This window comes from Micropterus dolomieu, linkage group LG18, assembly GCF_021292245.1.
Source record: "Micropterus dolomieu isolate WLL.071019.BEF.003 ecotype Adirondacks linkage group LG18, ASM2129224v1, whole genome shotgun sequence".
Taxonomy (NCBI): domain Eukaryota; kingdom Metazoa; phylum Chordata; class Actinopteri; order Centrarchiformes; family Centrarchidae; genus Micropterus; species Micropterus dolomieu.
In genome coordinates, this window is record NC_060167.1 from 33,872,985 (window position 1) to 33,894,739 (window position 21,755).

The 21,755-nt window shown below is 39.1% G+C and overlaps 1 protein-coding gene and 1 long non-coding RNA gene across 4 annotated transcripts in view; one reads left to right on the forward strand and one right to left on the reverse strand.

Moving 5' to 3' along the window:
* The window catches only part of fbxo2 (F-box protein 2), a 38,197-nt gene that overhangs the window by 9,953 nt on the left and 6,489 nt on the right, over window positions 1-21,755 (forward strand). For 2 of the 3 annotated variants that reach the window (XM_046075276.1, XM_046075277.1), the window contains exons 3-4: window positions 9,326-9,418; window positions 9,503-9,641. In XM_046075276.1, the coding sequence (XP_045931232.1) occupies window positions 9,326-9,418; window positions 9,503-9,641 (232 nt within the window). Of the gene's footprint in view, window positions 1-9,325; window positions 9,419-9,502; window positions 9,642-14,122; window positions 14,704-21,755 lie in introns of those variants that run through there. The other variant, XM_046075275.1, reaches the window with a different exon arrangement.
* LOC123986860 lies at window positions 2,257-5,615 on the reverse strand. Its single transcript, XR_006828999.1, has 4 exons — window positions 5,484-5,615; window positions 5,212-5,273; window positions 4,363-4,463; window positions 2,257-3,968 (listed from the first exon to the last, which is right to left on the reverse strand). It is a non-coding gene; the product is annotated as an uncharacterized LOC123986860 (long non-coding RNA).

Here is a 21,755-nt window from a genome sequence, read left to right on the forward strand (position 1 = left end):
TGGTTTGATAGTAATTTAAATTTCGAGCAGCACACCACAAAGCTTGTTCAATCATGTTTTTATCAACTTAGAAATATAGCTAAAATTTGATCTATGTTAACTTTTAAGGACACCGAGACCATTTTAAACGCCTTCATCTCATCACGCCTGGATTATTGTAACAGCCTTTTCACCTGTTTAACCCAAAAATCTATTGATCGACTCCAGACTGTCCAGAACTCAGCTGCCAGGCTTTTAACCAGAAGAAATATGACCACATTACCCCTATTTTAGCTTCATTACACTGGCTCCCAGTATGTTTTAGAATTGACTTTAAAATTCTATTGATTACTTTTAAAGCTCTTCACGGCCTCTCGCCTTGTTATATTTCTGACCTTTTAGTTCCATACACACCAGCACGTACCTTGAGATCCTCGGGCAGAGGTCTGTTGTCTGTTCCAGAGTCTCGACTGAAAACTAAAGGAGACAGAGCGTTTGCTGTCAGGGCCCCGAGGCTCTGGAACAGCCTGCCCGAGGAAATCAGGTCGGCTGAGTCAGTGAACTCTTTTAAGTCCCTTCTTAAAACATACTTTTATAGGAGAGCCTTTCCCGATGTTATTTGACTTTATTTTATCCCTTTTATTTTATTGTATTTTACTAATTTTATATTTATCTGTATTTTAGTCTTTTCAATGTTTTCATGCTTTTATCTTGTATTGTTTTTTGTATTATTGTCTCTTGGGTATTATTGTCTTTACACTTGTTAAAGCACTTTGTAACTTGTTTTTAAAAAGTGCTCTACAAATAAGGATTATTATTATTATTATTATTATAATCATTTGGGACAGCTGTCACAATCCTGGTCTGAGTCTGTCTGTTTGTAATTATTTTTGCCTGGTCTGCTCTGTGTTCTGATTCTTGTTTTAGTCTGTTTACATGGTTTGGGGTTTTTGTTCCATGTCTTGTGTTTCTTCCGCTATGCTTTAGTTCAGTTGTTACTATTTATTTATTTCATTTCCCTTATCTTTGTTCTTGCTGGGTCTTAGTTCGTGTCTTAAGTTGAAGTCCTGGTCCTGTGCTCCAGTTCTGAGTTCCGCCCTTTTGGCAGTTCATGTGTTCTGTGTTCTGGGGCCTGCACCACGAAGCAAGTTCAACATACACAGGGTATTTTTTCTTTATGTGGCTTCACTAACCCTAACAATCGCAATTGTCACAGAAAGTTAGTTATTGACTCGGTTTCCCAATCCAGCCATGACCGCGTTCACATAAAAGAGGCGGTGTAGGCAGCAGGTGACAGCAGAATGACATAGTTTACAAATGAAATGAAGAGAAACTGAGAATATGTTGAAGTAAGCCACCTCCCGAGGAGGTTAGCTTCACAGGATCAGTTGCCAGAGTCTGATCTCGGTCTCTGAAACAGAAAACCCAGAGTTTCCCTCATCTCAGGCATAACATACTCAGAGTTTTCACTAATCCTGATTTCTGAGACAGAGCCCTGTTCTGTCCTTGCTGAGTCATTGTAGATTGTTGTGCTCTGTCCTGTTACTCGTCACATGTGATCCTACTTTATATTCTGTCTGTAAAGTGTCCTGCCTGTTTCCTGTGTCAGAGGATGTTTGGTTAACTTTGGCCTGCTTCTGCTGGATACCTTGGACTTTACCTTTAGGATTTATTTGGACTCTGCTACTGTTAGTAAGTGTGTACGCGTTTAGTTTTGTTGTCAATTAAATCATCAGAACTTATCATACAAGTCTCCTTTGTCCTGCATTTGGGTCCAAAACACATCACCACATTCACATCACCCACCCTGACAATAGCTAACTCGTCGCAATTTCAAAACTTTCTCAACTGTTCCATTATATAATCACATTTTTAATGATATTTCTAACTAGCAAGCCAATGCCATTGTAAGACTTAAAAATCACAACCCAGTCATATTTTGCTGCTATTAAATAATAACATAGTATACATAGTTGTCTCCATAGGACTCCATACTGGGTTCAGGTTCTACCCTCTAACAGCTCATTAACTTTTTATATACATTTGAGTCATATTTTAAAGTAAATTACTTTATGTAATTGGAACCAACATTTAAAATGTACTTTACAGAGGGTCCTTGCATTTGATTTGTTCATTTACAGTAGTGATTTATTTACAGTGTTTGCAGTAACTTAAAAATTACTTATATTCACAATTACTTATTTACTAAATTTACAATTACTTATACACTATATATAATGACTATTTATTTACTGTATTAATAGCGACTATTTACAATTATTTATTTACAATATTCATTGCCAATTTAATGCCTGTGCTTCCTGAAGATCAGGCCTCTCATACTTGACAGAAAGGGCCTTTCTTCCTGATAGGGACTTGGATTGACAGCCACGTCCTCCAGGAGGTGTTGTAAAGTGTCAACATAGTCTAAGGCAAAAAAAACAACACGCACACAGAACAGACACCTTGCTATACAAGTTAAGGCATCAAATTGTATGCTATTCAGATGTGATTCTATCTACGTTCTCATTGTAGTGCATGCATGCCAAGACCAATCTAAATATTAAAAAAAGCTACAATTAGTAGTGTAGCACTGTAGATATAATGTAGAACCAGAGTCTAGGTTCAGAGGTGCAATTTATAACAGACCAAGAGATAAGGTTGGACTGCCGACTTCTTTAGAATTGTGAGTTAGTAGCAGACACAATTTGGCATCAAATCACACACCTCATCATCCTATTTGCAGCACCAATTCAGCAAAATAATGGAAAATACCATACCATGAAATACAGACTTATACCACAAAAGGATTTACCAACCCATGTATGATCAGCAGACTCTGGTTTCACAGCTCGCAATTAGTCCTTTTGTTAAGTCCTTTATCAGTCACACAGCAGCAAAATAATAAAAAAGTTTCAGTGCTGCCGCGGTTCAGGTGTATGAATCAGTGTCCTAATCCCTCAACTTTAGATTGGTCTTGTGGATGCAGACCCGTATCTGACACACTTTTTCTCAGAGGTGGGAACAAGTCATTGTTTTAAGTCACAAGTAAATCTCAAGTCTTAGCATTCAAATCCCAAGTCAAGACCATTGAAGACAGGCAAGTCCAAGTCAAATCTCAATTCAAGACCGACAAGTCACCAGTCAAGTCTCGAGTCCTAATCTTTGAGTTTTGAGTCCTAAACAAGTCATAAAGTGCTCGTAACCCAATTTAATACCATTTCATATTTTTAACGAGTAAAAAAACAAACAAAAAAAATTATTGAATAAATCATTAACCTGTACAGAAAAAAGTCAGAACCCAGTTTCACACGACAAATGTCATAATTTAATGAATTAAATGAAGTGGCTGCTTGATTCTGCCAAAAATCATAATTATTATTGATTCTTTTGATCAATAGTGAGATTATTTACCATGATTACTCATTAACTTAGGAAACATCATTAATTTATAGAACTTTTAAAATTCAATGCTTCATTTTAAATAAATTATCATATTTGCATAACCCCAAAATCCTAGATAGTACATGATACAATAGTAATCCATTATTATTAATTTTAAACAGCATCTAGAACGCAAGAGTATGACAGCAGCGCAGTGTTTCCCCCAAGTTGACTGCTTTGGCGGGGGTGGGGGCAGATGGGCTGCTGAGGGGGCTCCGTGTGTGTGATACATAACATAACTAGGAACTGCACATTCAGCTTGAAAAGCAAAGAAAGCTTGCTAATTTACATGTTATAAATAGTAGTTTTCTCTCACCAAATCCATGTTCAAAGCAAACAAAAATAGGAATCCAGCAAAGGGAGCAAAAGGTAAACACAAAATCCTCCACAAATGGAAAAGAATTAGGTTTTACAGTGTCCACAACTTGCTTCTTTACTCTTATTTTTCAGTCTCTCCTCCCTCGTTTTGGACTTCTCTGTGGTTTGCTTCTCATGAACTCCTCTTTCTCCAGTATCCAGCGCTACTGTTACTCTGACGGTTATTGCTGCACGTAATAAAGGAATAGCACAAAAAGTAAATCACTGACGTAATGCCTTATGTTTTTCATTTGCTTACATCACATTTATTATTTGTTTGACCTTTTAGTTGATTTAAGGTTATATTAGCCTGGGTTACAGTAGGCTACAACAACTGCCGATAGTAAGAGGTAAAAAGTAATGTTAAACATTATGCCAAATTTTGAATTTATATGGAAATAAAAATAGAAATTATTTATTAATTATAAAAAGTTAAATTTAGCTGGGAGGATTTTCACAAAATGGTTACTATGGATTGGTTACTACAGACCATGAAGTAACCAATCTGCACAGCATTTCTATTCCTATAAAGGAGAAAACAACATTCTTCGGGGTGAACTGAAGGTGCAGCCTGTGAAATACCTCAATAGATGGGGTCTGGTAGTGGGGACTGAACACCGAAACGTCTTTCTGGCAACGACAATTCTACATCAAGTCACAAAACTTTTCACAAGCTTTGGTACCTATGAAGCATGACAAAACAAGAATCAGGATTTCAACAGGACTCCTAAACTCCATGAAAACCTAGATACAGTAAATCTTAAAGTTATAGAATATAATAAAAGGTGAGTAGGAGGAAAATACATGTGTAAGAGGGTTGTATTTGTCATGGAAGTTATGATTTAAAAGTAAAACTCCAAGACTGTCAGGAAGTGTCAGGACTCTTATAATCAGGAAGGCCAACGTAAAAAGGTTCGCTACTTTGGCTGTTTTGTAGACAAAGATATCTTTCATAATCCCCTGACAAAATAAATTACCGTATCACTTTATCCATAACTTCCCTTTGCTCACTGTTGAGCCTAGCGCACACGACACTCTGGTGGATGAGGAAATACAGTCCATTGTATTTGGAAGGTGATCTTCTTCAACCTGCTTACCAGACCTTTAAGCTTTCCATCCATAGCAGGAGCCCCGTCTATCATGATTAGGTTAACCTTCTCAAATCCCAATGAATGCATCCTAAACAACTCTTCCACTTTCGTAATCAGTCGTTTGCCCTCTAATGGAATAAGAGAGCAGTTCTTCCCTGAACTCCTTTCCATGAAAATATCTAACATAGATGCACATCTGGGCTACGTCTGTGTTGGCAGCGCTCTCATCAATGGCTAGGGAGAAGTAATTGGCCTGATTGAGAACACTGAGCATAACGTCCTGCGCAGCATTTTGCAGTGCATCTATGCTGCTGGTCGCAGACCTTGCAGAAAGTGGTACCTGTTTCACTGACGCTTTTAGGGACGCATTTCTCACTTTCTGTTTTTCTGCGAGGCCCCGCACTGTCAGATAAAAAAAAAAAAAAAGCAAAGTACGTGAGGATGCCATAGAAGAGGTCTGAGAGTAAAAGTAGATAAAAGTAATTAGATGTCAAATAATTATTTGTCATGGGGTGCGCTGAGTGCAGACTGAGTCGAGGACTCAAATGCAGACAATGGCAAGGCAAGAGGAGGACGCAGTTCAAACAAAAGATTTATTCAGCAAAACTTAACTGCACAAGCTTCCATAGAGCTCAAGGCAAAGTCCAAACAAAGGTAATCCAGAAAACACAAGGCGATCCAAAAATACAGGGAATAATCCAAAACAGGGAAAACAAAGGAACAGGCAGGAACACTCAACACTAGACGCAAGGACGTGACCAAGACTCAAGACAACTGAGGGCCATATATACACACACTGGTAAACGAGCAGGGAGGGAAGCACAGCTGAGATACATCAGGTAATCAAAAAAAGCTAGACAAGGACACCAGGTACAGAGGGTTACCAAAATAAAACAGGAAGTAAAGTCCACAGGAACACACAAGGACAGATCTACCAAAGAAACATGGAAAGACAGCAAAATCCGGGCACGGACAGAGACGGGACCAAACAGGAGACAAGACTACACTAAAACATGGAAATATAAGACTAAGGACTAGGACACAGACCATAATGATAAAACACAGAAGTACACAGATCAGGAAAACACTTAAACATGAACTAAAGCACAGGACTAAGAACTAAGGCAAATAAATAGACAAATGAAACAATGGCAAAACCAGAAACACACCGGGAAAAATACAACACAAACATAACCCAAAACTAAGCTCATAACATTATTACAACAAGCTAGGTTCTGATGTGTAATAAAGAAGCAAATTATAATGATATACTTTTATTATTCACAATATGGAAAGAGGAAATAAAACATACTCAGACAGGCCATTAAAGGGCTCATTCAAGTCCTCTTCTATTTCTAGAGTTATTTTCATCCACTACGCATTACCCACCCAAAGTAATGAGTTTTCCTCATCTATGAGTTTTGCCTGCTCCATCTTCCATTGGTAAAGCATGGTTGGCTGGAGGTAGGAACTTTGGTGGGGAAAGTGTGTCTTTGGACAAATAACAGAACAACAACAAATACGCATTAACTATACCAACGTGTCTATTCATTGCTGCATTTAATATTAAATATTAAACTGATGCATGTTCCTCGATGTCACCCTCCATTGAAATTAACTCTACTGATATACAACATATTTGTTGTAAACTCACATTTCTTTTCCCAACTTACTCCCATACTAGGCCTTTCATGGAGATGTATTTCAACATTTATAGAGCAAATTATTGGGAAATGATCACTCCCAGTATTTGTACTTTCCTTTAGATTCCATTCACAAGAATTTGCTAGATTATTAGAAACTAAAGTAGGATCAATACAATTTTTTTTTAGAAAGTATGACAATTCTTGTGCCATTTCCATTATTTGAACAAACTAGTTGCCTAACATCCATCAGTTCTTCCACTGTTTCTCCATTATTATCGGTATCCTTATTTCCCCTAAGACAATTATGTGAATTGAAATCTGTGCACCATATTTCTTTCTTGTTTCATTGTCTCCTTATTATTTCCTGTAAGGTTTCTAGCCTTAATGATTTACAAGGGTTACATATGTTGATTCCCATCTGATTTATAAATTCCAGTAACCACACATTATATTCTGTTGCAGTTGCTGTTCTTCTAAATGGCATCCCATCCTATACAAATATTGCACATCCTTCACCCTTATTTTCACCTCTGTCAAACCTAGCAGACTGATAACCAGGTAATATGAAGTCATGGTGAGGCCGTAGCCAAGTTTCTTGAATGCAAACAATATCAGGTTTAACTTCAGACTCTACTATAAACGTTTTAAATTCTTGTCCATGTACCATCAAACTCCTAGAATTCCATTGCAAAAGGTGGAATACAACTTTTCATATATAAGCTATAACCCCCTTCCTTTCTATAATCAAGTTCTCCTCAACTATACTTTACTGGTCTTCCAGGCTGATAAATCCTTATGCTTAACCTCTGGGGTAGGCCTGTTCCATGCCTTGCACTATCACTCAAATAGCTCTGTACTTCTTTAGCTTGGTTCTGGGCCACACATCCACCAAATGGAGCGCTGTGCTCATCTCCACAATTACAGCATTTTAACTTGGCATCCTTATTACAATTGCCAAATTCATGTTCTCCCCAGCATTTCACAAATCTTTGACTCTATTTACATTGTTGTGCTGTATGTCCCATTCTCTGGCACTTAAAGCACGTTAAAATTTGTGGAATAAAATCCCTGACTTTGTCGTTTATCCAGCCTATTTTGACTTCAGAAGGCATTAACTTTTCATAAACAAGCAGTACAGACAAGCTATCTGATTTAAGACCACTTTTATTAGTTTGTAGTCTTTTGGCCTCTAGTACTTTTTCACCTTGTATCTCATTCTTCACATCCTCCATAGACATTTCCAGAGGAACATTTGAAATCACTCCTCTTAATTTTCCTGCCATTCCTGGTACATGCACTTTAATCTTTTTACCACCAAGGTTACTTATTTTCAAAATAATTTCCTGCTGCTTCTTATGTACTTATTTCTGCTGAAATTAGAATTCTTCTGTTACTCAATAATTTTGCATTTTTAATTTTCCCCATTTCCTTCTAAATTGCTTTGGTCACCTGAACTGGATGAATGTGACCTTTATCATTACTGAGCGTAACAATAACTTTCCACTCCCTGCTTGTCATCATCAGGCCTACTGCTCCCACTAGGTTTAGTTCTTATCTTTTTAATGACTTGTCTTTTAGTACTCTTTCTTCCACTGCACGCTTCAGACCAGGATTTTTTTCTTGCCTTTTTAGTTTGGCTAACCTCCATATCTGAAGACCATCCATTACCGTCACCATCACTACTGTAGCTCATTGCTACACTCGCAATAACAGTTTGATTGCAATCCGCCTTCTCTCCGTCCAAACAATTCTCCTCCGATCTCCCGTCAACCTCGTCCAACCGGAAGCACAGCCCGCCCCCCACAGAGGAGGCGGGAAGAGGAGGGGAGACACAAACAGACCAAGCAAAAATGTACCAAGCATCATTCACTCACCTAAAGGGAAAAAATAAATCAAAACACACTCATTCACAATTCTTTCATCAGATGTCAGACGTGGGAGTCATGATACTCACATAACGTCAGAATTGTTACTTCTTCATTTTCTGTTGATAATGTTAGTCAATTTTTGAAGTTTTAAACTCTTAAATCTCTTAGATTCTTACACATTGCAACTTTAAAAAAAAAATAGAAATAGAAATGAAATGGAAATGGCAATTGGGAACTATAATCTAGCAGAAGTGGGATAACAAATGGAAATATGAAACCCTGGAAACAAACAAATGTATTATGGAAATGGTTCCATTATCATTATTAGACTGTGTATATTCTATAAGAATGAATAGATTACCACAGTTCTTCTTGGTATTATGTCAGATGTTACCTATTTCTACAATATAAGTTCAAATTCATTTTTAAAATATGGGACAAACTTTTGAATTGTTTTATATAGAATGTAAGGAGGAAAAGGGTAAAAAAACGAAGGTCTTGAAGTTGGATGAATTAAAGTTTTCCCAATCTCCGAAAGTGTTATTATGCTTTCATAACTGAAAGCAAATATAACATTTTAGAACAGGGGCAAGATGAAGATGTACAAGCTACTAAAACATGGGAAGAAGATCTAGGAATATGGTTAACTAATCACCAGTGGGGAGAAAGATACACACATATAACTACTGCATCCAGTTTCTGGAAAGATTATGGATGCTTCACCATCCATAATCCATTGAGCCAACATGCTTCACATATTCATATATTTTGGTTTTGCCCAATGTTAAAGACATTCTGTATTTTCCGTCATTTGAATGTGTTTAATTATGTCTCATCTGTTTAATACTTAATATATTTAATTTTCATGTCAAAGTGAGTTGACTGGTTTTATCAATCCCATGCAAAATCATGTTGGTTTCTGAAAAACTGTGTGCCGTAGGCTGTGTCTGAAGAGACAGGTGATCGACTTGTTAGCAGAGGGTTACTCCTGTGAGCAACTGGACGCTCAGCCTGCCATCACAGTGGAAGACTGGTAAGAGAAAGGTGGACTGACATACACGTGCACACCTTCTATAACTCAGTAATGTCAATGATTGATGGGTGGCTCATCCTGCAGGTACTGTGGGAGGACGGATTGTGGCTGCTCCTACGAAATTACTGTGTGTCTGCTGGATGAGAATCACGAGGTCATACAAGACTTCAAACCTGAGCTGGTTAACCTTGACCCAGACTGTGACGACTGTTCGTGGAAACAGGTACACAGAGAGGGGAATGCTCGAGTACAGGGAAATGCATGACAGACAGAGTGACTCTACATCAAACAAATTAAGGTCACAGAGATGATGTTGCATAGCAGCAAAAGTTGAGCCAGGTTCAACTTTTTTACCCGTTGACACTACATTATTTTGCCAAACCCCGTGCTTCCCCGCTGCACCAGCCTACTGACTCCATTCAAGTGAATGAGAGGGCTGTGTTTTTTCACTTGCTTTACGCTTGAGGTAGCCATTATTAAATGTGTACAATTTGAAACTTTTCTGGACTATGAAATGGCAAATAAAATGCACCTTCAACAAGAAAGCTGAAGACAGGGCTATGGCACCTCTGCCTGGTGCTACCAGACGACGGCTTTGTATGTACTTTTTGCCGATATGACACGAGCAAATGTTTTGTTTTCACAAGAAGGGGTTTATTATACATGTGCAAATAGCAGCATAAACAACAAGTAATAGACAAAATAAAATAGGCCTAGACAAAAAATTTTAACTTAAAGGTTCTGTGCGTAAGATTTAGTGGCATCTAGTGGTGAGGGTTGCGAATTGCAACAAACTGTCCAGTCTACCACTGCCCCCTACCGTTTAAAGAGCGTCGGACAGCTACGGTGGCTGACACAGCACAAAAGGTGTCTTTTCTGAGAAAGCAGAGAGTGGCCTCAAGAAATGAGGTTTCTTTAGGTATATTTATTAAGAAATTATATTTACTTAATTATTCAGTAAAACCATATGTTATTGCGACTTGGCCACTGACAGACAATACAGAAAATGTAAGTCAAGAGCGTGAAACACTGTCACTGTTTCTGCACCACAGTCTGTTATAAACCATATAATAGATGTAGTTTATACAAACATTGACATGGGAAACCTGTTAATTTTAATTGTTAATTGAGAGCCTTTACTTTGAATAATAACGACATTGAAAGAGTCTGTAGCCTGCTTGACACTCCTCTGAAAGAGCCATCAGAAAACGTGATTCCCCTAAATGTCCTCTGCCTGGAGATACTAGGGCAATTAAAAAGCGTCTGTTGGTTGATGGATGTAGATCAAACACCAAAACACAAACACTGCAGGACATGCTGTAATGTGATGCTGTAAAAAAAAAGTTGCCCCGAGGTTGGATCGAACACACAAGTTCTGCACACCAACTAAGCTAACTGCACACCATAACATGATTCCTAATATTTTGTCCTATATTCTCACTTACCATCTAATGGTTGAAAAAATTGCTCCAATGCAAAACTTATTTGCCGACCCCTGCTGTATATTATTACTTGTATTTTGAACGTACGTATTCAATATAGTGAAAAGTGTCTGCACTGCCTGAATTCTACCAAAAGTAGAACACGAAGAACATAGTGACGAAACACGTGACGTAGCGCTGTTTTTATGTTTTCAGCTACTGTAGAAACATGACGGTGCAACATGACGAGGTCCTTGGAAGGGGGGCCTGCGGTTATGTAGATAGAAATGTCTCATTCTAAGGTAATAAAAACATAACGGTTCATTATGTAAGGTCTTTATACACCACTGAATGATCTTATATTTCATTTCTGTCAATAGATCCTCAAAAATATTACACACTGAACCTTAAACTAAAGAAAAGTAAATACTTAAGAGTAGCTAGACTTTATATTGTATAAAAACAAAAATCACATGTTGAATCCACAAGTACCAGGAGCACTAACACCTCCTCTGCTCTTGGGTAATTAATAATCCAAAACAGACAACTGTTACAAACAAAATGGAAACTTGTCACATTTTTCATACCTCAAAATAAAGCTGCAAGCAGCATTAGACAGGCATCGCGGTGTGCCATGGCACAGTGAGATCGGAGATCAGCAGACATGGCAGTGAATTATCATGTGTTTTGGACAAAGGACTTAAACATCACTACCTGTGTCCCTTAGGTAGTGCTTAACAACATCTGCTAATTCTATATTGTGTACCAGTACATCAAATCTCGACCACACTGAAAATGTCATCAAACGATGATTGTAACACAGAGCTTACTTCCTGTTGCCAGTAGATATGAGCATGCACATTAAAGTTACAACAACTTCCTGTTTCATGGCGAATTATCAATTTTCGACACCACGCCCCAGACATGCCCTTTGAGGAAAACTCACAGATAGCACAACTTTTCATAATCTACTCCTTTATATTGCGCAGCAAAATTTTCTTAATTTGAATCCTATCTTGAATTTTCTGCAAAGTTTCATGAGTTTTCGAGCACATTTAGGTCACCAAAAATGCGTTTCATTTGCAGAAGAAGAAGATGAGATCTGCAAGCAGGTATAATCGGTGTCCAACCCCCCCAGCGCATGGCCATGCAAGTCAGACCTGCAGTTCCAGACCTGCAGTTCCATAGGCATGACACAAGTTGCATGCAGAGAGCAGCACAGATATTGGAAAATCTGTAATTCAATAAGACAAGTCTGGTACAATACTTTTAGCTCATTTTGTGATTCTGCAACAAAAGTGATACCTAGTGGCTGATTGTTGCCACATCTTCACACAGTTGTTGCACACAGCCTTGTGATAAAGTGCTGGCCCAAATTTTGTGTTAGACGGACAGACCTCTGTGGAGCTATCACTTCCTGTTTTGTAGCAACCCACAGGAAGTTCCTATTTCATAAGTTGCATTTTTTTAGGAGTATCAAAATTCTTTTAATATGTTTTGATCATGAGGGTAGTTTGATTCTATTTGCAATCAACACTCAGGTAGGCATGTTTGTTACGTCAAATTCTGACCCTACCATCTGAATGTAGCAGCTGAAATCGAGACTCATTGGACCAGGCAATGTTTTTTCAAATCTTCTATTGTCCAATTTTGGTCAGCCTGCGTGAATCGTAGCCTCAGTTTCCTGTTCTTAGCTAACAGGAGTGGCCTTCTGCTGCTGTAGCTCATCGCTTTGAGGTTCTGTGTTGTTCGTTCAGAGATGGTATTCTGCATACCTTGGTTGTAACGACTGGTTAATTGAGTTACTGTTGCCTTTCTGTCATCGCAAACCACTTTTCCCATTCTCCTCTGACTTCTGACATCAACAAAGCATTTTTGTCCACACAACTGCCGCTCACTGGATATTTTCTCTTTTGTGGACCATTCTCTGTAAACCCTAGAGATGGTTGTGTGCGAAAATCCCAGTAGATCAGTTTCTGAAATACTCAGCCACATAAATCCCCTTTCTTCCCCTTTCTGATGCTCGGTTTGAATTTCAGCAAATTGTCTTGACCACGTCTACATGCCTAAATGCATTGAGTCGCTGCCATGTGATTGGCTGATTAGCTGTTTGTTTTAACAAGCAATTGAACAAGTGTTTCTAATAAAATGCACGATGAGTTTATGTCACAATTAGGTCAATATCATAATAGATGGATCAGAGCAGAAGAAGGATGAATGTTCAACAAGTTCTGGAAATAACATGAGTGAGGGATAACGGTGGAGTGTGTAAGTCACTGTCTGTGTGTGCGTGTGTGTGAGAGAGAGATGCTGTTTTTTTTAATTCTCATTTTATGTGTAGGCTAACTGAAACGTCACATTATTATTGCTCCCACCAGCCGAAGTGGCTGGTGGGAGCCAGGCTGCCACCACAACACCATCACAACCCATCCTTGTGCTTCAGTTCTGAAGTGAATCTCGTTTTGTTACGTTACTGGTCCTCTTTGTGAAATGCTTAGCAACGTTACAGTACAGACACAGTCTTCAGCAGCCTGCTGCACCAGCTGTGTCAAACTTCAAACTTAGCTAGTTTTAATGTAAATTATTATTTCTAATTTGTGATTTGTGCATTACTAAAATGAAAATAGTTGCACCACAGAGAGCAGTTACAACTACATAAAAACTAAATAGTGGTAGTACATGGTAGGTGTAAATCTGTCACAGAATTATACTCAATAATGACTTTAGGATAGAACTTACACACAGCTGGGCAACAGGCTGCAGGAGTGCAGGAAATGATTAACAAACTGCTGATTGGCTTAAAAGGAGCTCTGTGCATCTGCACTCAAATGCTCTTCCTTAAGGACCTTGAAGTGTCTTTGATCTTGATACCGAATCTTGTGGATTAGAATTTAAATGAGAGAAGCAAATCTGAAGTGAGAGAACTGAAAGTGAAAGTACTTAAAGAGTTGAATTTTTAGTGAGACTCAAATACAGTTTCAGTTGCATAAAAGAGACTCAAATACAAATTCAGTTTCATTAAAATTACATTTAGTTTCAAGTTTATTGGTATTCAGTTTCAAAAATAATAATTTCAATTTCATATTATGCCATTCAGATTCAGTTTTTCACTAGTTATTCAAGTTAAATAATAAAAATTCAAATTCTATTAATATATCATAGTTCAGTTTATCAATACAATTATTCAAGTTTAGTAATTCATATTCAGATCTAAGTTATTCAAATTTAGCTTCTACTGACACAAATATCAGCCCATTGTGTTCTCTCTCTGTTTGAATTCCAGGTCAGCCATACATTTTCTGACTACGGCAGCGGATTGCGTTTCATCTCCTTTGAACACGGAGGACAAGACACCAAATTCTGGGACGGTTGGTTTGGAGTCCGGGTCACTGGGAGCTCTGTTACTGTCGAGGAATAGTGAAAGGAAAAGAGAAACAAGAAGTTAGCAATACTGAAAGAGAAGTAGGAAGGTGGAGACAGAGGTTTATAGAGGACCAGCTTAGCCCTGTGCACCCAGTTTACACCTCTGTATATCATGCATAAAGCTGTTCATGCTATGGAAACAGTGCTGCTAAGAAGACCATAGTTAGAAAGTTTTAAAAAACAAAAAAATCATGATGGTCAGCTTTATTAACCTTAAAATATTAAAATTACTACTTGCAACAGTCATTAATCATGATCTATTAACTACTACCTCTGCACAGTGACTTACCCTGTTGTTAAGCTAAATTACGTATTTTGTGCATGGGGGTGTTGTAAATGGTTATCATTCAACTGAAATATTGCCTCTTTCGATCTAGTGAGATCTAATAAACTGAATGTGATAATCCTTCCCCTATCCCAACATTGAATTGTAGAATTAAATGGTTTGTCCTCATTTCCAAGATACTGAATGTATGTGGAGACAGAGGTTGTGCAGACTGACCAAAGATACATTTGGTCACAATGGGTTTCTTGCAACCAAAAGTGGAGAGTGACTGAATACTTTACTCTACTGAGTACTTTACTGTACTTATAGATACAATTTCAAGGTATACTCATGTACTTGAGTACATTCCCACCATACACTGCTTTTCACACTACCCCAATACATTGTAGTATGTGATCCAATCCATGATGGGTGATCCAGGCACAAGTGAACAGCTCAAAGTAAAGGTGTGTATGCACCCACGACGCATTGAAGATGCATTAAGATCCAATCGCTCAGACCATATTCACAGAGGGTCTGAGCCACATTATTTTAATAGTGAGTGTGCGAATGTCTCCTGGGCTAGATTAAAAAAATAAATAGCTACTCAACTGACATCTTCTGTGTAAGCGGAAATAAAGTTCAAACCAACAAGAAGTATCAACAACAACTGGCAAAATGGATTCTCCTGGATAAGGTGCACACAAAACAATCTGGCTGATGTGTGTTTCTGCTAATCTGATTACTGTTCAAAAACACAACTTTATAACTTTATTCACAGATTTTGGTGAGACTGGATCATATTTTATCGAGAGTTTTTTTAATTTGTTCCCTTCCTTGGTGAATTATGACATTTCCTGATGGACAGATAGCTTTAATTGTTGCTAAAGTAACCATTTGTCCTTCTCAATTACCATGAAGATTAATTACCACCACATCCAGAATTTTTTTTTTAATGTAGCATGTTTTTCTGTGGCCGTGGAAGGTAAGTAAAATGTGTGAAAATCCTTTCAATGCCAAATACTGACTTTGCTCAGTGGCTTTACTTAATTGATTGGTAATATGTCGGCTAACTGACTGTGGTATTTTAATGCACTAGTCAAGTTGACTGAAGATAAATGCATGGTGCAATGCACATTTTTCCAGGTCCTGCTGAGACATAAGTCTTTTAATCCTTGATATACACTGAACAAAATTATAAATGCAACACTTTTGTTTTTGCCCCCATTCATCGTGAGCTGAACTCAAAGATCCAAGACTTTCTCTATGTACACAAAAGGCCTATTTCCCTCAAATATTGTTCACAAATCTGTCAAAATCTGTGTTAGTGAGCACTTCTCCTTTGCCAAGATAATCCATCCACCTCACAGGTGTGGTATATCAAGATGCTGATCAGACAGCATGGGTATTGCACAGGTGTGCCTTAGGCTGGCCACAATAAAAGGCCACTCGAAATGCACTTGCATTATTATTGTTCTTGGTGATGATGTCAAAAAGGGCCGCCTTGCATTTCTCAATTCTAAGTTATAAATGCGAAGTCTCTCTTTATAGATGTCATAATGAACCTCGAGATTTGTTTGACCCGTGAAAGGGTGGGTGTGGAAGAGAAAGACTCAATAAATATTTCACTGGAGTTCTCAGTGATATGTTGTTTTGTGATTAGCTCTGTTTGAACATTTGTGTGCACTGAGATAGCACTGTCAAAGAAAACACAGGAATGATGAGAGCGCAACATCTGTCACCACAACCTTGGAAATGTTCAGACCTTTGGAGATGACTACCATAATTATGTCACAAACGGGGAGGTGACAATGGGTGTATTGTGTGTTTTTGAGTTTGTTTTGCCTTTTTGAGCGAGTGAGAGGTGGGTTTTTCGCTCGTCCCTTCCTCCATTTTATTGGAGACACCAGCCACTCCGACCCGCACCTGAGGAGATACTCCCCCAGCCTCGAACTCTGCGTCAGAGGTCGGAGCTGGGAATGACGTCACACCTGAGTTGACAGCTCTCCAGTTACCAGTCGGAAAACCTGGCTTGGTCAACTAGCCAGGTCAAAAAACGCATTGTGCAGTATTTACTAATACTAAACACTGTAGCAACACGTCCACAGACAACGGCTGGACAGCACTTTGTGTACGGACATTTCTATGAGTCACAAGTACACAGAAGTGCTAATAAACAGTGTGTACTACAGCTTTCACTAACTGTTGATACCCTGACAGCCATCTTGGATCACAAAGTTGCGGTAGTGCGGTTGTCCCGACTTTCCGAGTCGGAAATCCGACTTCAGGGGTCATTCCAGCTGAAAGTTCCGACTGGCAACTTGGAAATTCCGACTTCCCATGTCAAATGGAACGCAACATTTTATAAGGCTGGGGAGACAAAGGGTGATTCTGACGCCATTGTGGAGTGGGGGGTATGACACATGTCAAACCTGACTGAAGACTTAAAACCAGTGGTGGAAGTGGATGTTGAGGGGGGTTTAGGGGAGAGAAAATAGGAGTGGGGCAAGGGAAGAGGCAGGGGGTGAGTTTGGTCTCAGCACTAACCAGCTCTTTCATGTGGTCAGTGAACTCCAAGAGGGGAGAGGAAGGAGAAAGGGTGTATGGAGATAAGGGTGAACTGGATGGGGTTTGGGGGAGTGAAGAAGGTGAATCCTCAGATGTGGTTGATAGTCAGGGGGTTGGAGAATCTCCTTTTTGGCTCTGATGTTTCCCATGATCAAAGCTCTCTTCTGGCGAAGCTGAGTTGGCTCTCCTTCAAGGTTTCTGGTATATTGTGTTATGTCTTCTTCTTCTTGTTTTGATTCCTCTTGTCTTATGTCCTTGGCAGAGGGAATAGATGAGAAAGAGGAGTTTACTCTCAATACGTTTTGTCGGGACTAAACTCAGCCCAGTTTTAGTGATGGTAAAAGTGACTCTTTTGACAGAGTTGAATATTCAAATTTTGTTAATTAAAATGAACTAATCCTTTTTTGAGTCATTTTGTTCATTTGACCTAGGTTGGTTATTGTGGCGCTGCAGCCCTCTAGTGGGCGATGTAAAAAACAGCGCAGTTCTGAAACACGGAAGGCTACCTGGTTTTGTTTAATTGACAAAGTATACACAAATTCACCTTTTGATCGTAGTCCAAATTCAAACCATGAAGAAACAGAAATATGTTGTCAATATGCAATCGCCACTACTCCGGCAAAATCCGTCCATTCCTGAGTATACAACCAGACCAGCTATATATAGGCTATGTATATATAATTATAATTACTATCATTATATCTCTAAAGTGCTCATTCATACAGTAGCCTAACGTCCCTATCCATGAGTAAAATCTATATATTAACATCTGATTTGCTGGGAATATATTTAAGTAATAAGCTTGACATTTAATAATAATCTGGATAAAGCCACCAAATTCTTAAAAGAACTCCAGTACAGAGAAAGGAACAAAGAAATAAACACATTGTATAAATGCAGCAGTTTGGCAGGTCTGGACACAGAATGGGCGGGGTGGTATGTGTCATACTCAAGATTGGGTCCTCTACCAGATGCCTGGGAGTTTGAGGGTTCTGCGTAGTATCTTAGCTGTTCCTAGGACTGCACTCTTCTGATGTTTTACCTGGAATCTGCTGTAGCCACTCTCCCAGTTTTGGGGGTCTCCTCCTTTGCTCTTACTTTCCACATCTTTTTGAGCTCCTCTTTCAGCCCTTGGTATTTCTCAAGCTTCTCGTGTTCCTTCTTCTTGATGTTGATGTCGCTTGGGATCGCCACATCTATCACTGCAGCCTTCTTCTGCTGTTTGTCGATCAACACGATGTCTGGTTGGTTAGCCATCACCAGTTTGTCAGTCTGGATCTTGATGTCCCACAGGATCTTGAAGAAGTGGGTCTGGGGGTCTTCCCCCAGAAAAGTATAAGCATTAAAGAACTCATTTCCTGCATTCTGGTGAAAATTTCTGCACCAATTTAGAATATAATGCAGTCAGGCTTTCGGGCATTCTGTAGCTATTGCTTTTAAATATGTTTTCCCCTGTTGATCAACTTTTCTAATTTAATAAAATCCCTGCTGAGTCAACCCACATGATTTAGTGTTCCCTCCTCTTTGAGTCTCTGTTTGGTCTAATATCTGTGTTCTCTAACATGTAGAGATAAAAGTCGCAATACTATGAGACTAACATCATAATTTAATGAGAATTTACAATATTTTTAAGTCTACCTGGTCTATACTCTGCTGTGCATTACGTTATTGCTCTGCTGGTAATATTCCCCATAGACTGTTTGAACAACACAGTTTGGGACTGCATGCTGCATGTGAAACCGAAACTAACTGAAACGCTTGTGTCAAGGCAGATATCTCACCACAAATCCACACACGTTAACTTCAGCAGCTCCGATAAAGTGCAGCTCACAGTACAAAACAGAGCAATGACATTTTGCGTCACAGGCAACCGTCTATGTCCCCTATGCAACGGGCCCGCCCTGGGACAGTACATGCCCTTGGGAGCCATGTTTTCAGTGCCAACAACCGGCTCAATCTCTCAACTGTTCTTTGAATTGGTGGTAGAGGGCAACTGATAAACACCTCAGCATTCAGAGAGCTGACTGTTCAACAGCTTAATGAAGTCCTTTTTCAACAGTTCAGCAGTATCCACGATATGCAGGATTCTTTCTGCCAAGTCAGAAACCATACCCCTCGAAAAAGAGTATTTTGGTGTTCTTACTGCACATGCTTCTTACATCGTTTACAGCAGAGTCACCCACAATCAGAGTTTGAGGCCCAGTCGTTATCTTTCCCTGCAGCCTTTTACTTTCTGATTTACTCTCAGTCCTTACACTTCTGTGTGAGGATGGGATGTTATCCAGGTTATCAGACAGAGATCCAGGGTCCTGCAATAGTGGTGAAAATCTGTTCTCCTGAACAGGGGTTAAAGACTCGCTTTGCCTGGATGAAAATGCAGGCCAGCCAGTCGCATCACAAATCTCAGGGCACTGGGTTCTGCCTGTTACTTGTCCTCCCATTTCCCTGGAAAATAATTTACTCTTAGGCTTTGCACCCAGAGTTTTCCAGGTAGCCTTGTTGGTGCTAATTAGTCATGTGTTAGCATGCTCTCGTCCACTGTTTTGGGTCGATGGCAAAGTATTGTCGTTCCCACATAGTCCATTCACTTCTATATTCATTTCTAACCGGTGGATTTTGGTTTCCAGCACTTCAATTTTCTGTAAAAGTTTGTGGAAGTCATCTGTGGAGAAGGGGTGCATCTTGTTGCTAATTAGCATTAGCTACAACTCCAGTCACTGCTAGCGGTGGGAATCACCAGAGGCACCACGATACAATATTATCACGATACTTAGGTCGTGATACATAGGTCACGATACGATATTACTGCGATTTTTAACATATTGCGATATAATTCTGCAATATATTGCAATTTATTACATTTTTTACAACTTCAAATTATGTCCCCAAAGGAAAACTTTGTCAACATCTGTTCATCTCACATCAGTTTTATTGCTGCAAGATGTGATTGTCAAGCCGACTACCTAACTAACACTTTCATGAATCTGTGATAAAGGTTGTATACACCTGGCAAACTGAATTGTTTGCATTTAATTAAGTTGGACTAGACTGAAATACAAACAGGTTTGCACTGCTGTGCTACTACAGGTATTTTTAACAATGCAACTTGTACAAAAAAAGTTGTGCAGGCTCTTCAACCACTAGGGAAGTAGAAAGGCAATAACTGTTCAATTTTAATGAAATAAAATAAAACATGTAAGTCTTAAAATAAAATGTAACATGTACTCTTTAAGTAAGTTAACTTAAGTTAACTAAATGTGCTAATGTTTGCTGCCAACCTTGACACTAAAAAAAGTTTGAAAACATTTGGACAATGAAGGAATGTCAGCATTCTTGCTGAGAAAGAGGAGCTGATCAACATGCTCTGAGCTCAGAATGCTCCTTTGTGCTGTAATAATGTCCCCAGCCGTCGAGAAGACTCTTTCGGCTGAGACGCTAGCACCTGGCATACTATCTTTTTGCCAGCTTGGCCTGGAAAGGATAGACTCGCTCATGTGATTTCCACCTGCTTAGTGGTTCTTCTGTGAGTGCCAGTGGTGTGACCTCCTGGTATCATTTCACTTCCTCCTCTGTACCAAGTAAGTCTGTTAGCCCACATGACTTCCTCATTTTGGATGGAATGACAGGGGTCTGGGATCCTCTTCAGTGTAGCCAGGTTCCTCCTGATGGTAATGGATCTTTAATTAAGTATGCAGTAATTGTTGTGTCTCTTTGGTAATTAATATTTAATTTGTCTTTAATTTTCATCTTTACTAATACGACTACAATATTTGTAGAGCAGTGACATGTGGGTTAAAATGTATTCTGCTTCTATTATTTAACTGTTTGATTACTTAAAGGGTTACAGCCTCTGCAACCACTCTGGCAAAGGTTTCCTTTCTCTCCTCAGGGGACAGGAATGGTAGGGTTTTAAACCGGGGGTCCAGGGATGATGTCTACCTGTTGACTATCTATGCCATACAGAGTCAGAGATCATTCTTATTCAATATCAGAGTTTCCTCCTTCAACGTTTCATCCTTCACATTTTCCTGTCTTTGTTCTTAGTGTCACCTGTGTTGCGAAACCTTCTTTACTGCCTCAGTGTTGCTGATTGCCTGGGTAACCTTGACTTGCTGTACCCCTGCTGCTCTCTTACAAACCTTGCATCCGCGGTCAGGTTTGGGCAAGTTACACAGAAATTACTTATTACTTCTTAAAAAAGTAATAACATTACTTTACTTATTACTGGGTGATAAAATTCAGTAGTTACGTTAATATATTACTTTCACTACACCCCTTTCCCCGCAAACAAAGCAGTATCTTCCGACTTTTGGTTAACAGCTGACTTGAACAACATAACCGGACTGGTGCCGCTGACCTGCCATGCAGTTGCACATTTACATTTGCATTTGTTTACCGGAATATCTGTGACAAGTCAAAGTGCATTGAACCACTTTGAGTTCCGTATTGTAATTATTAGAATATTCTTATTAGCACCCCAACAGCGACCCTTATTATTATTACTGGGCACGACCAAGAAAGTACAAGGGCATCAACAGTGTCCTAGCATAAAGTGCAAGAAGTATACTGTTTTTGCATGGATTATTATTAGGGCCCGAACAGCAACCGCTGTGAGGACATTAAACATTTAATTTCCTGCATTCTGGAGACATTTTCTGCT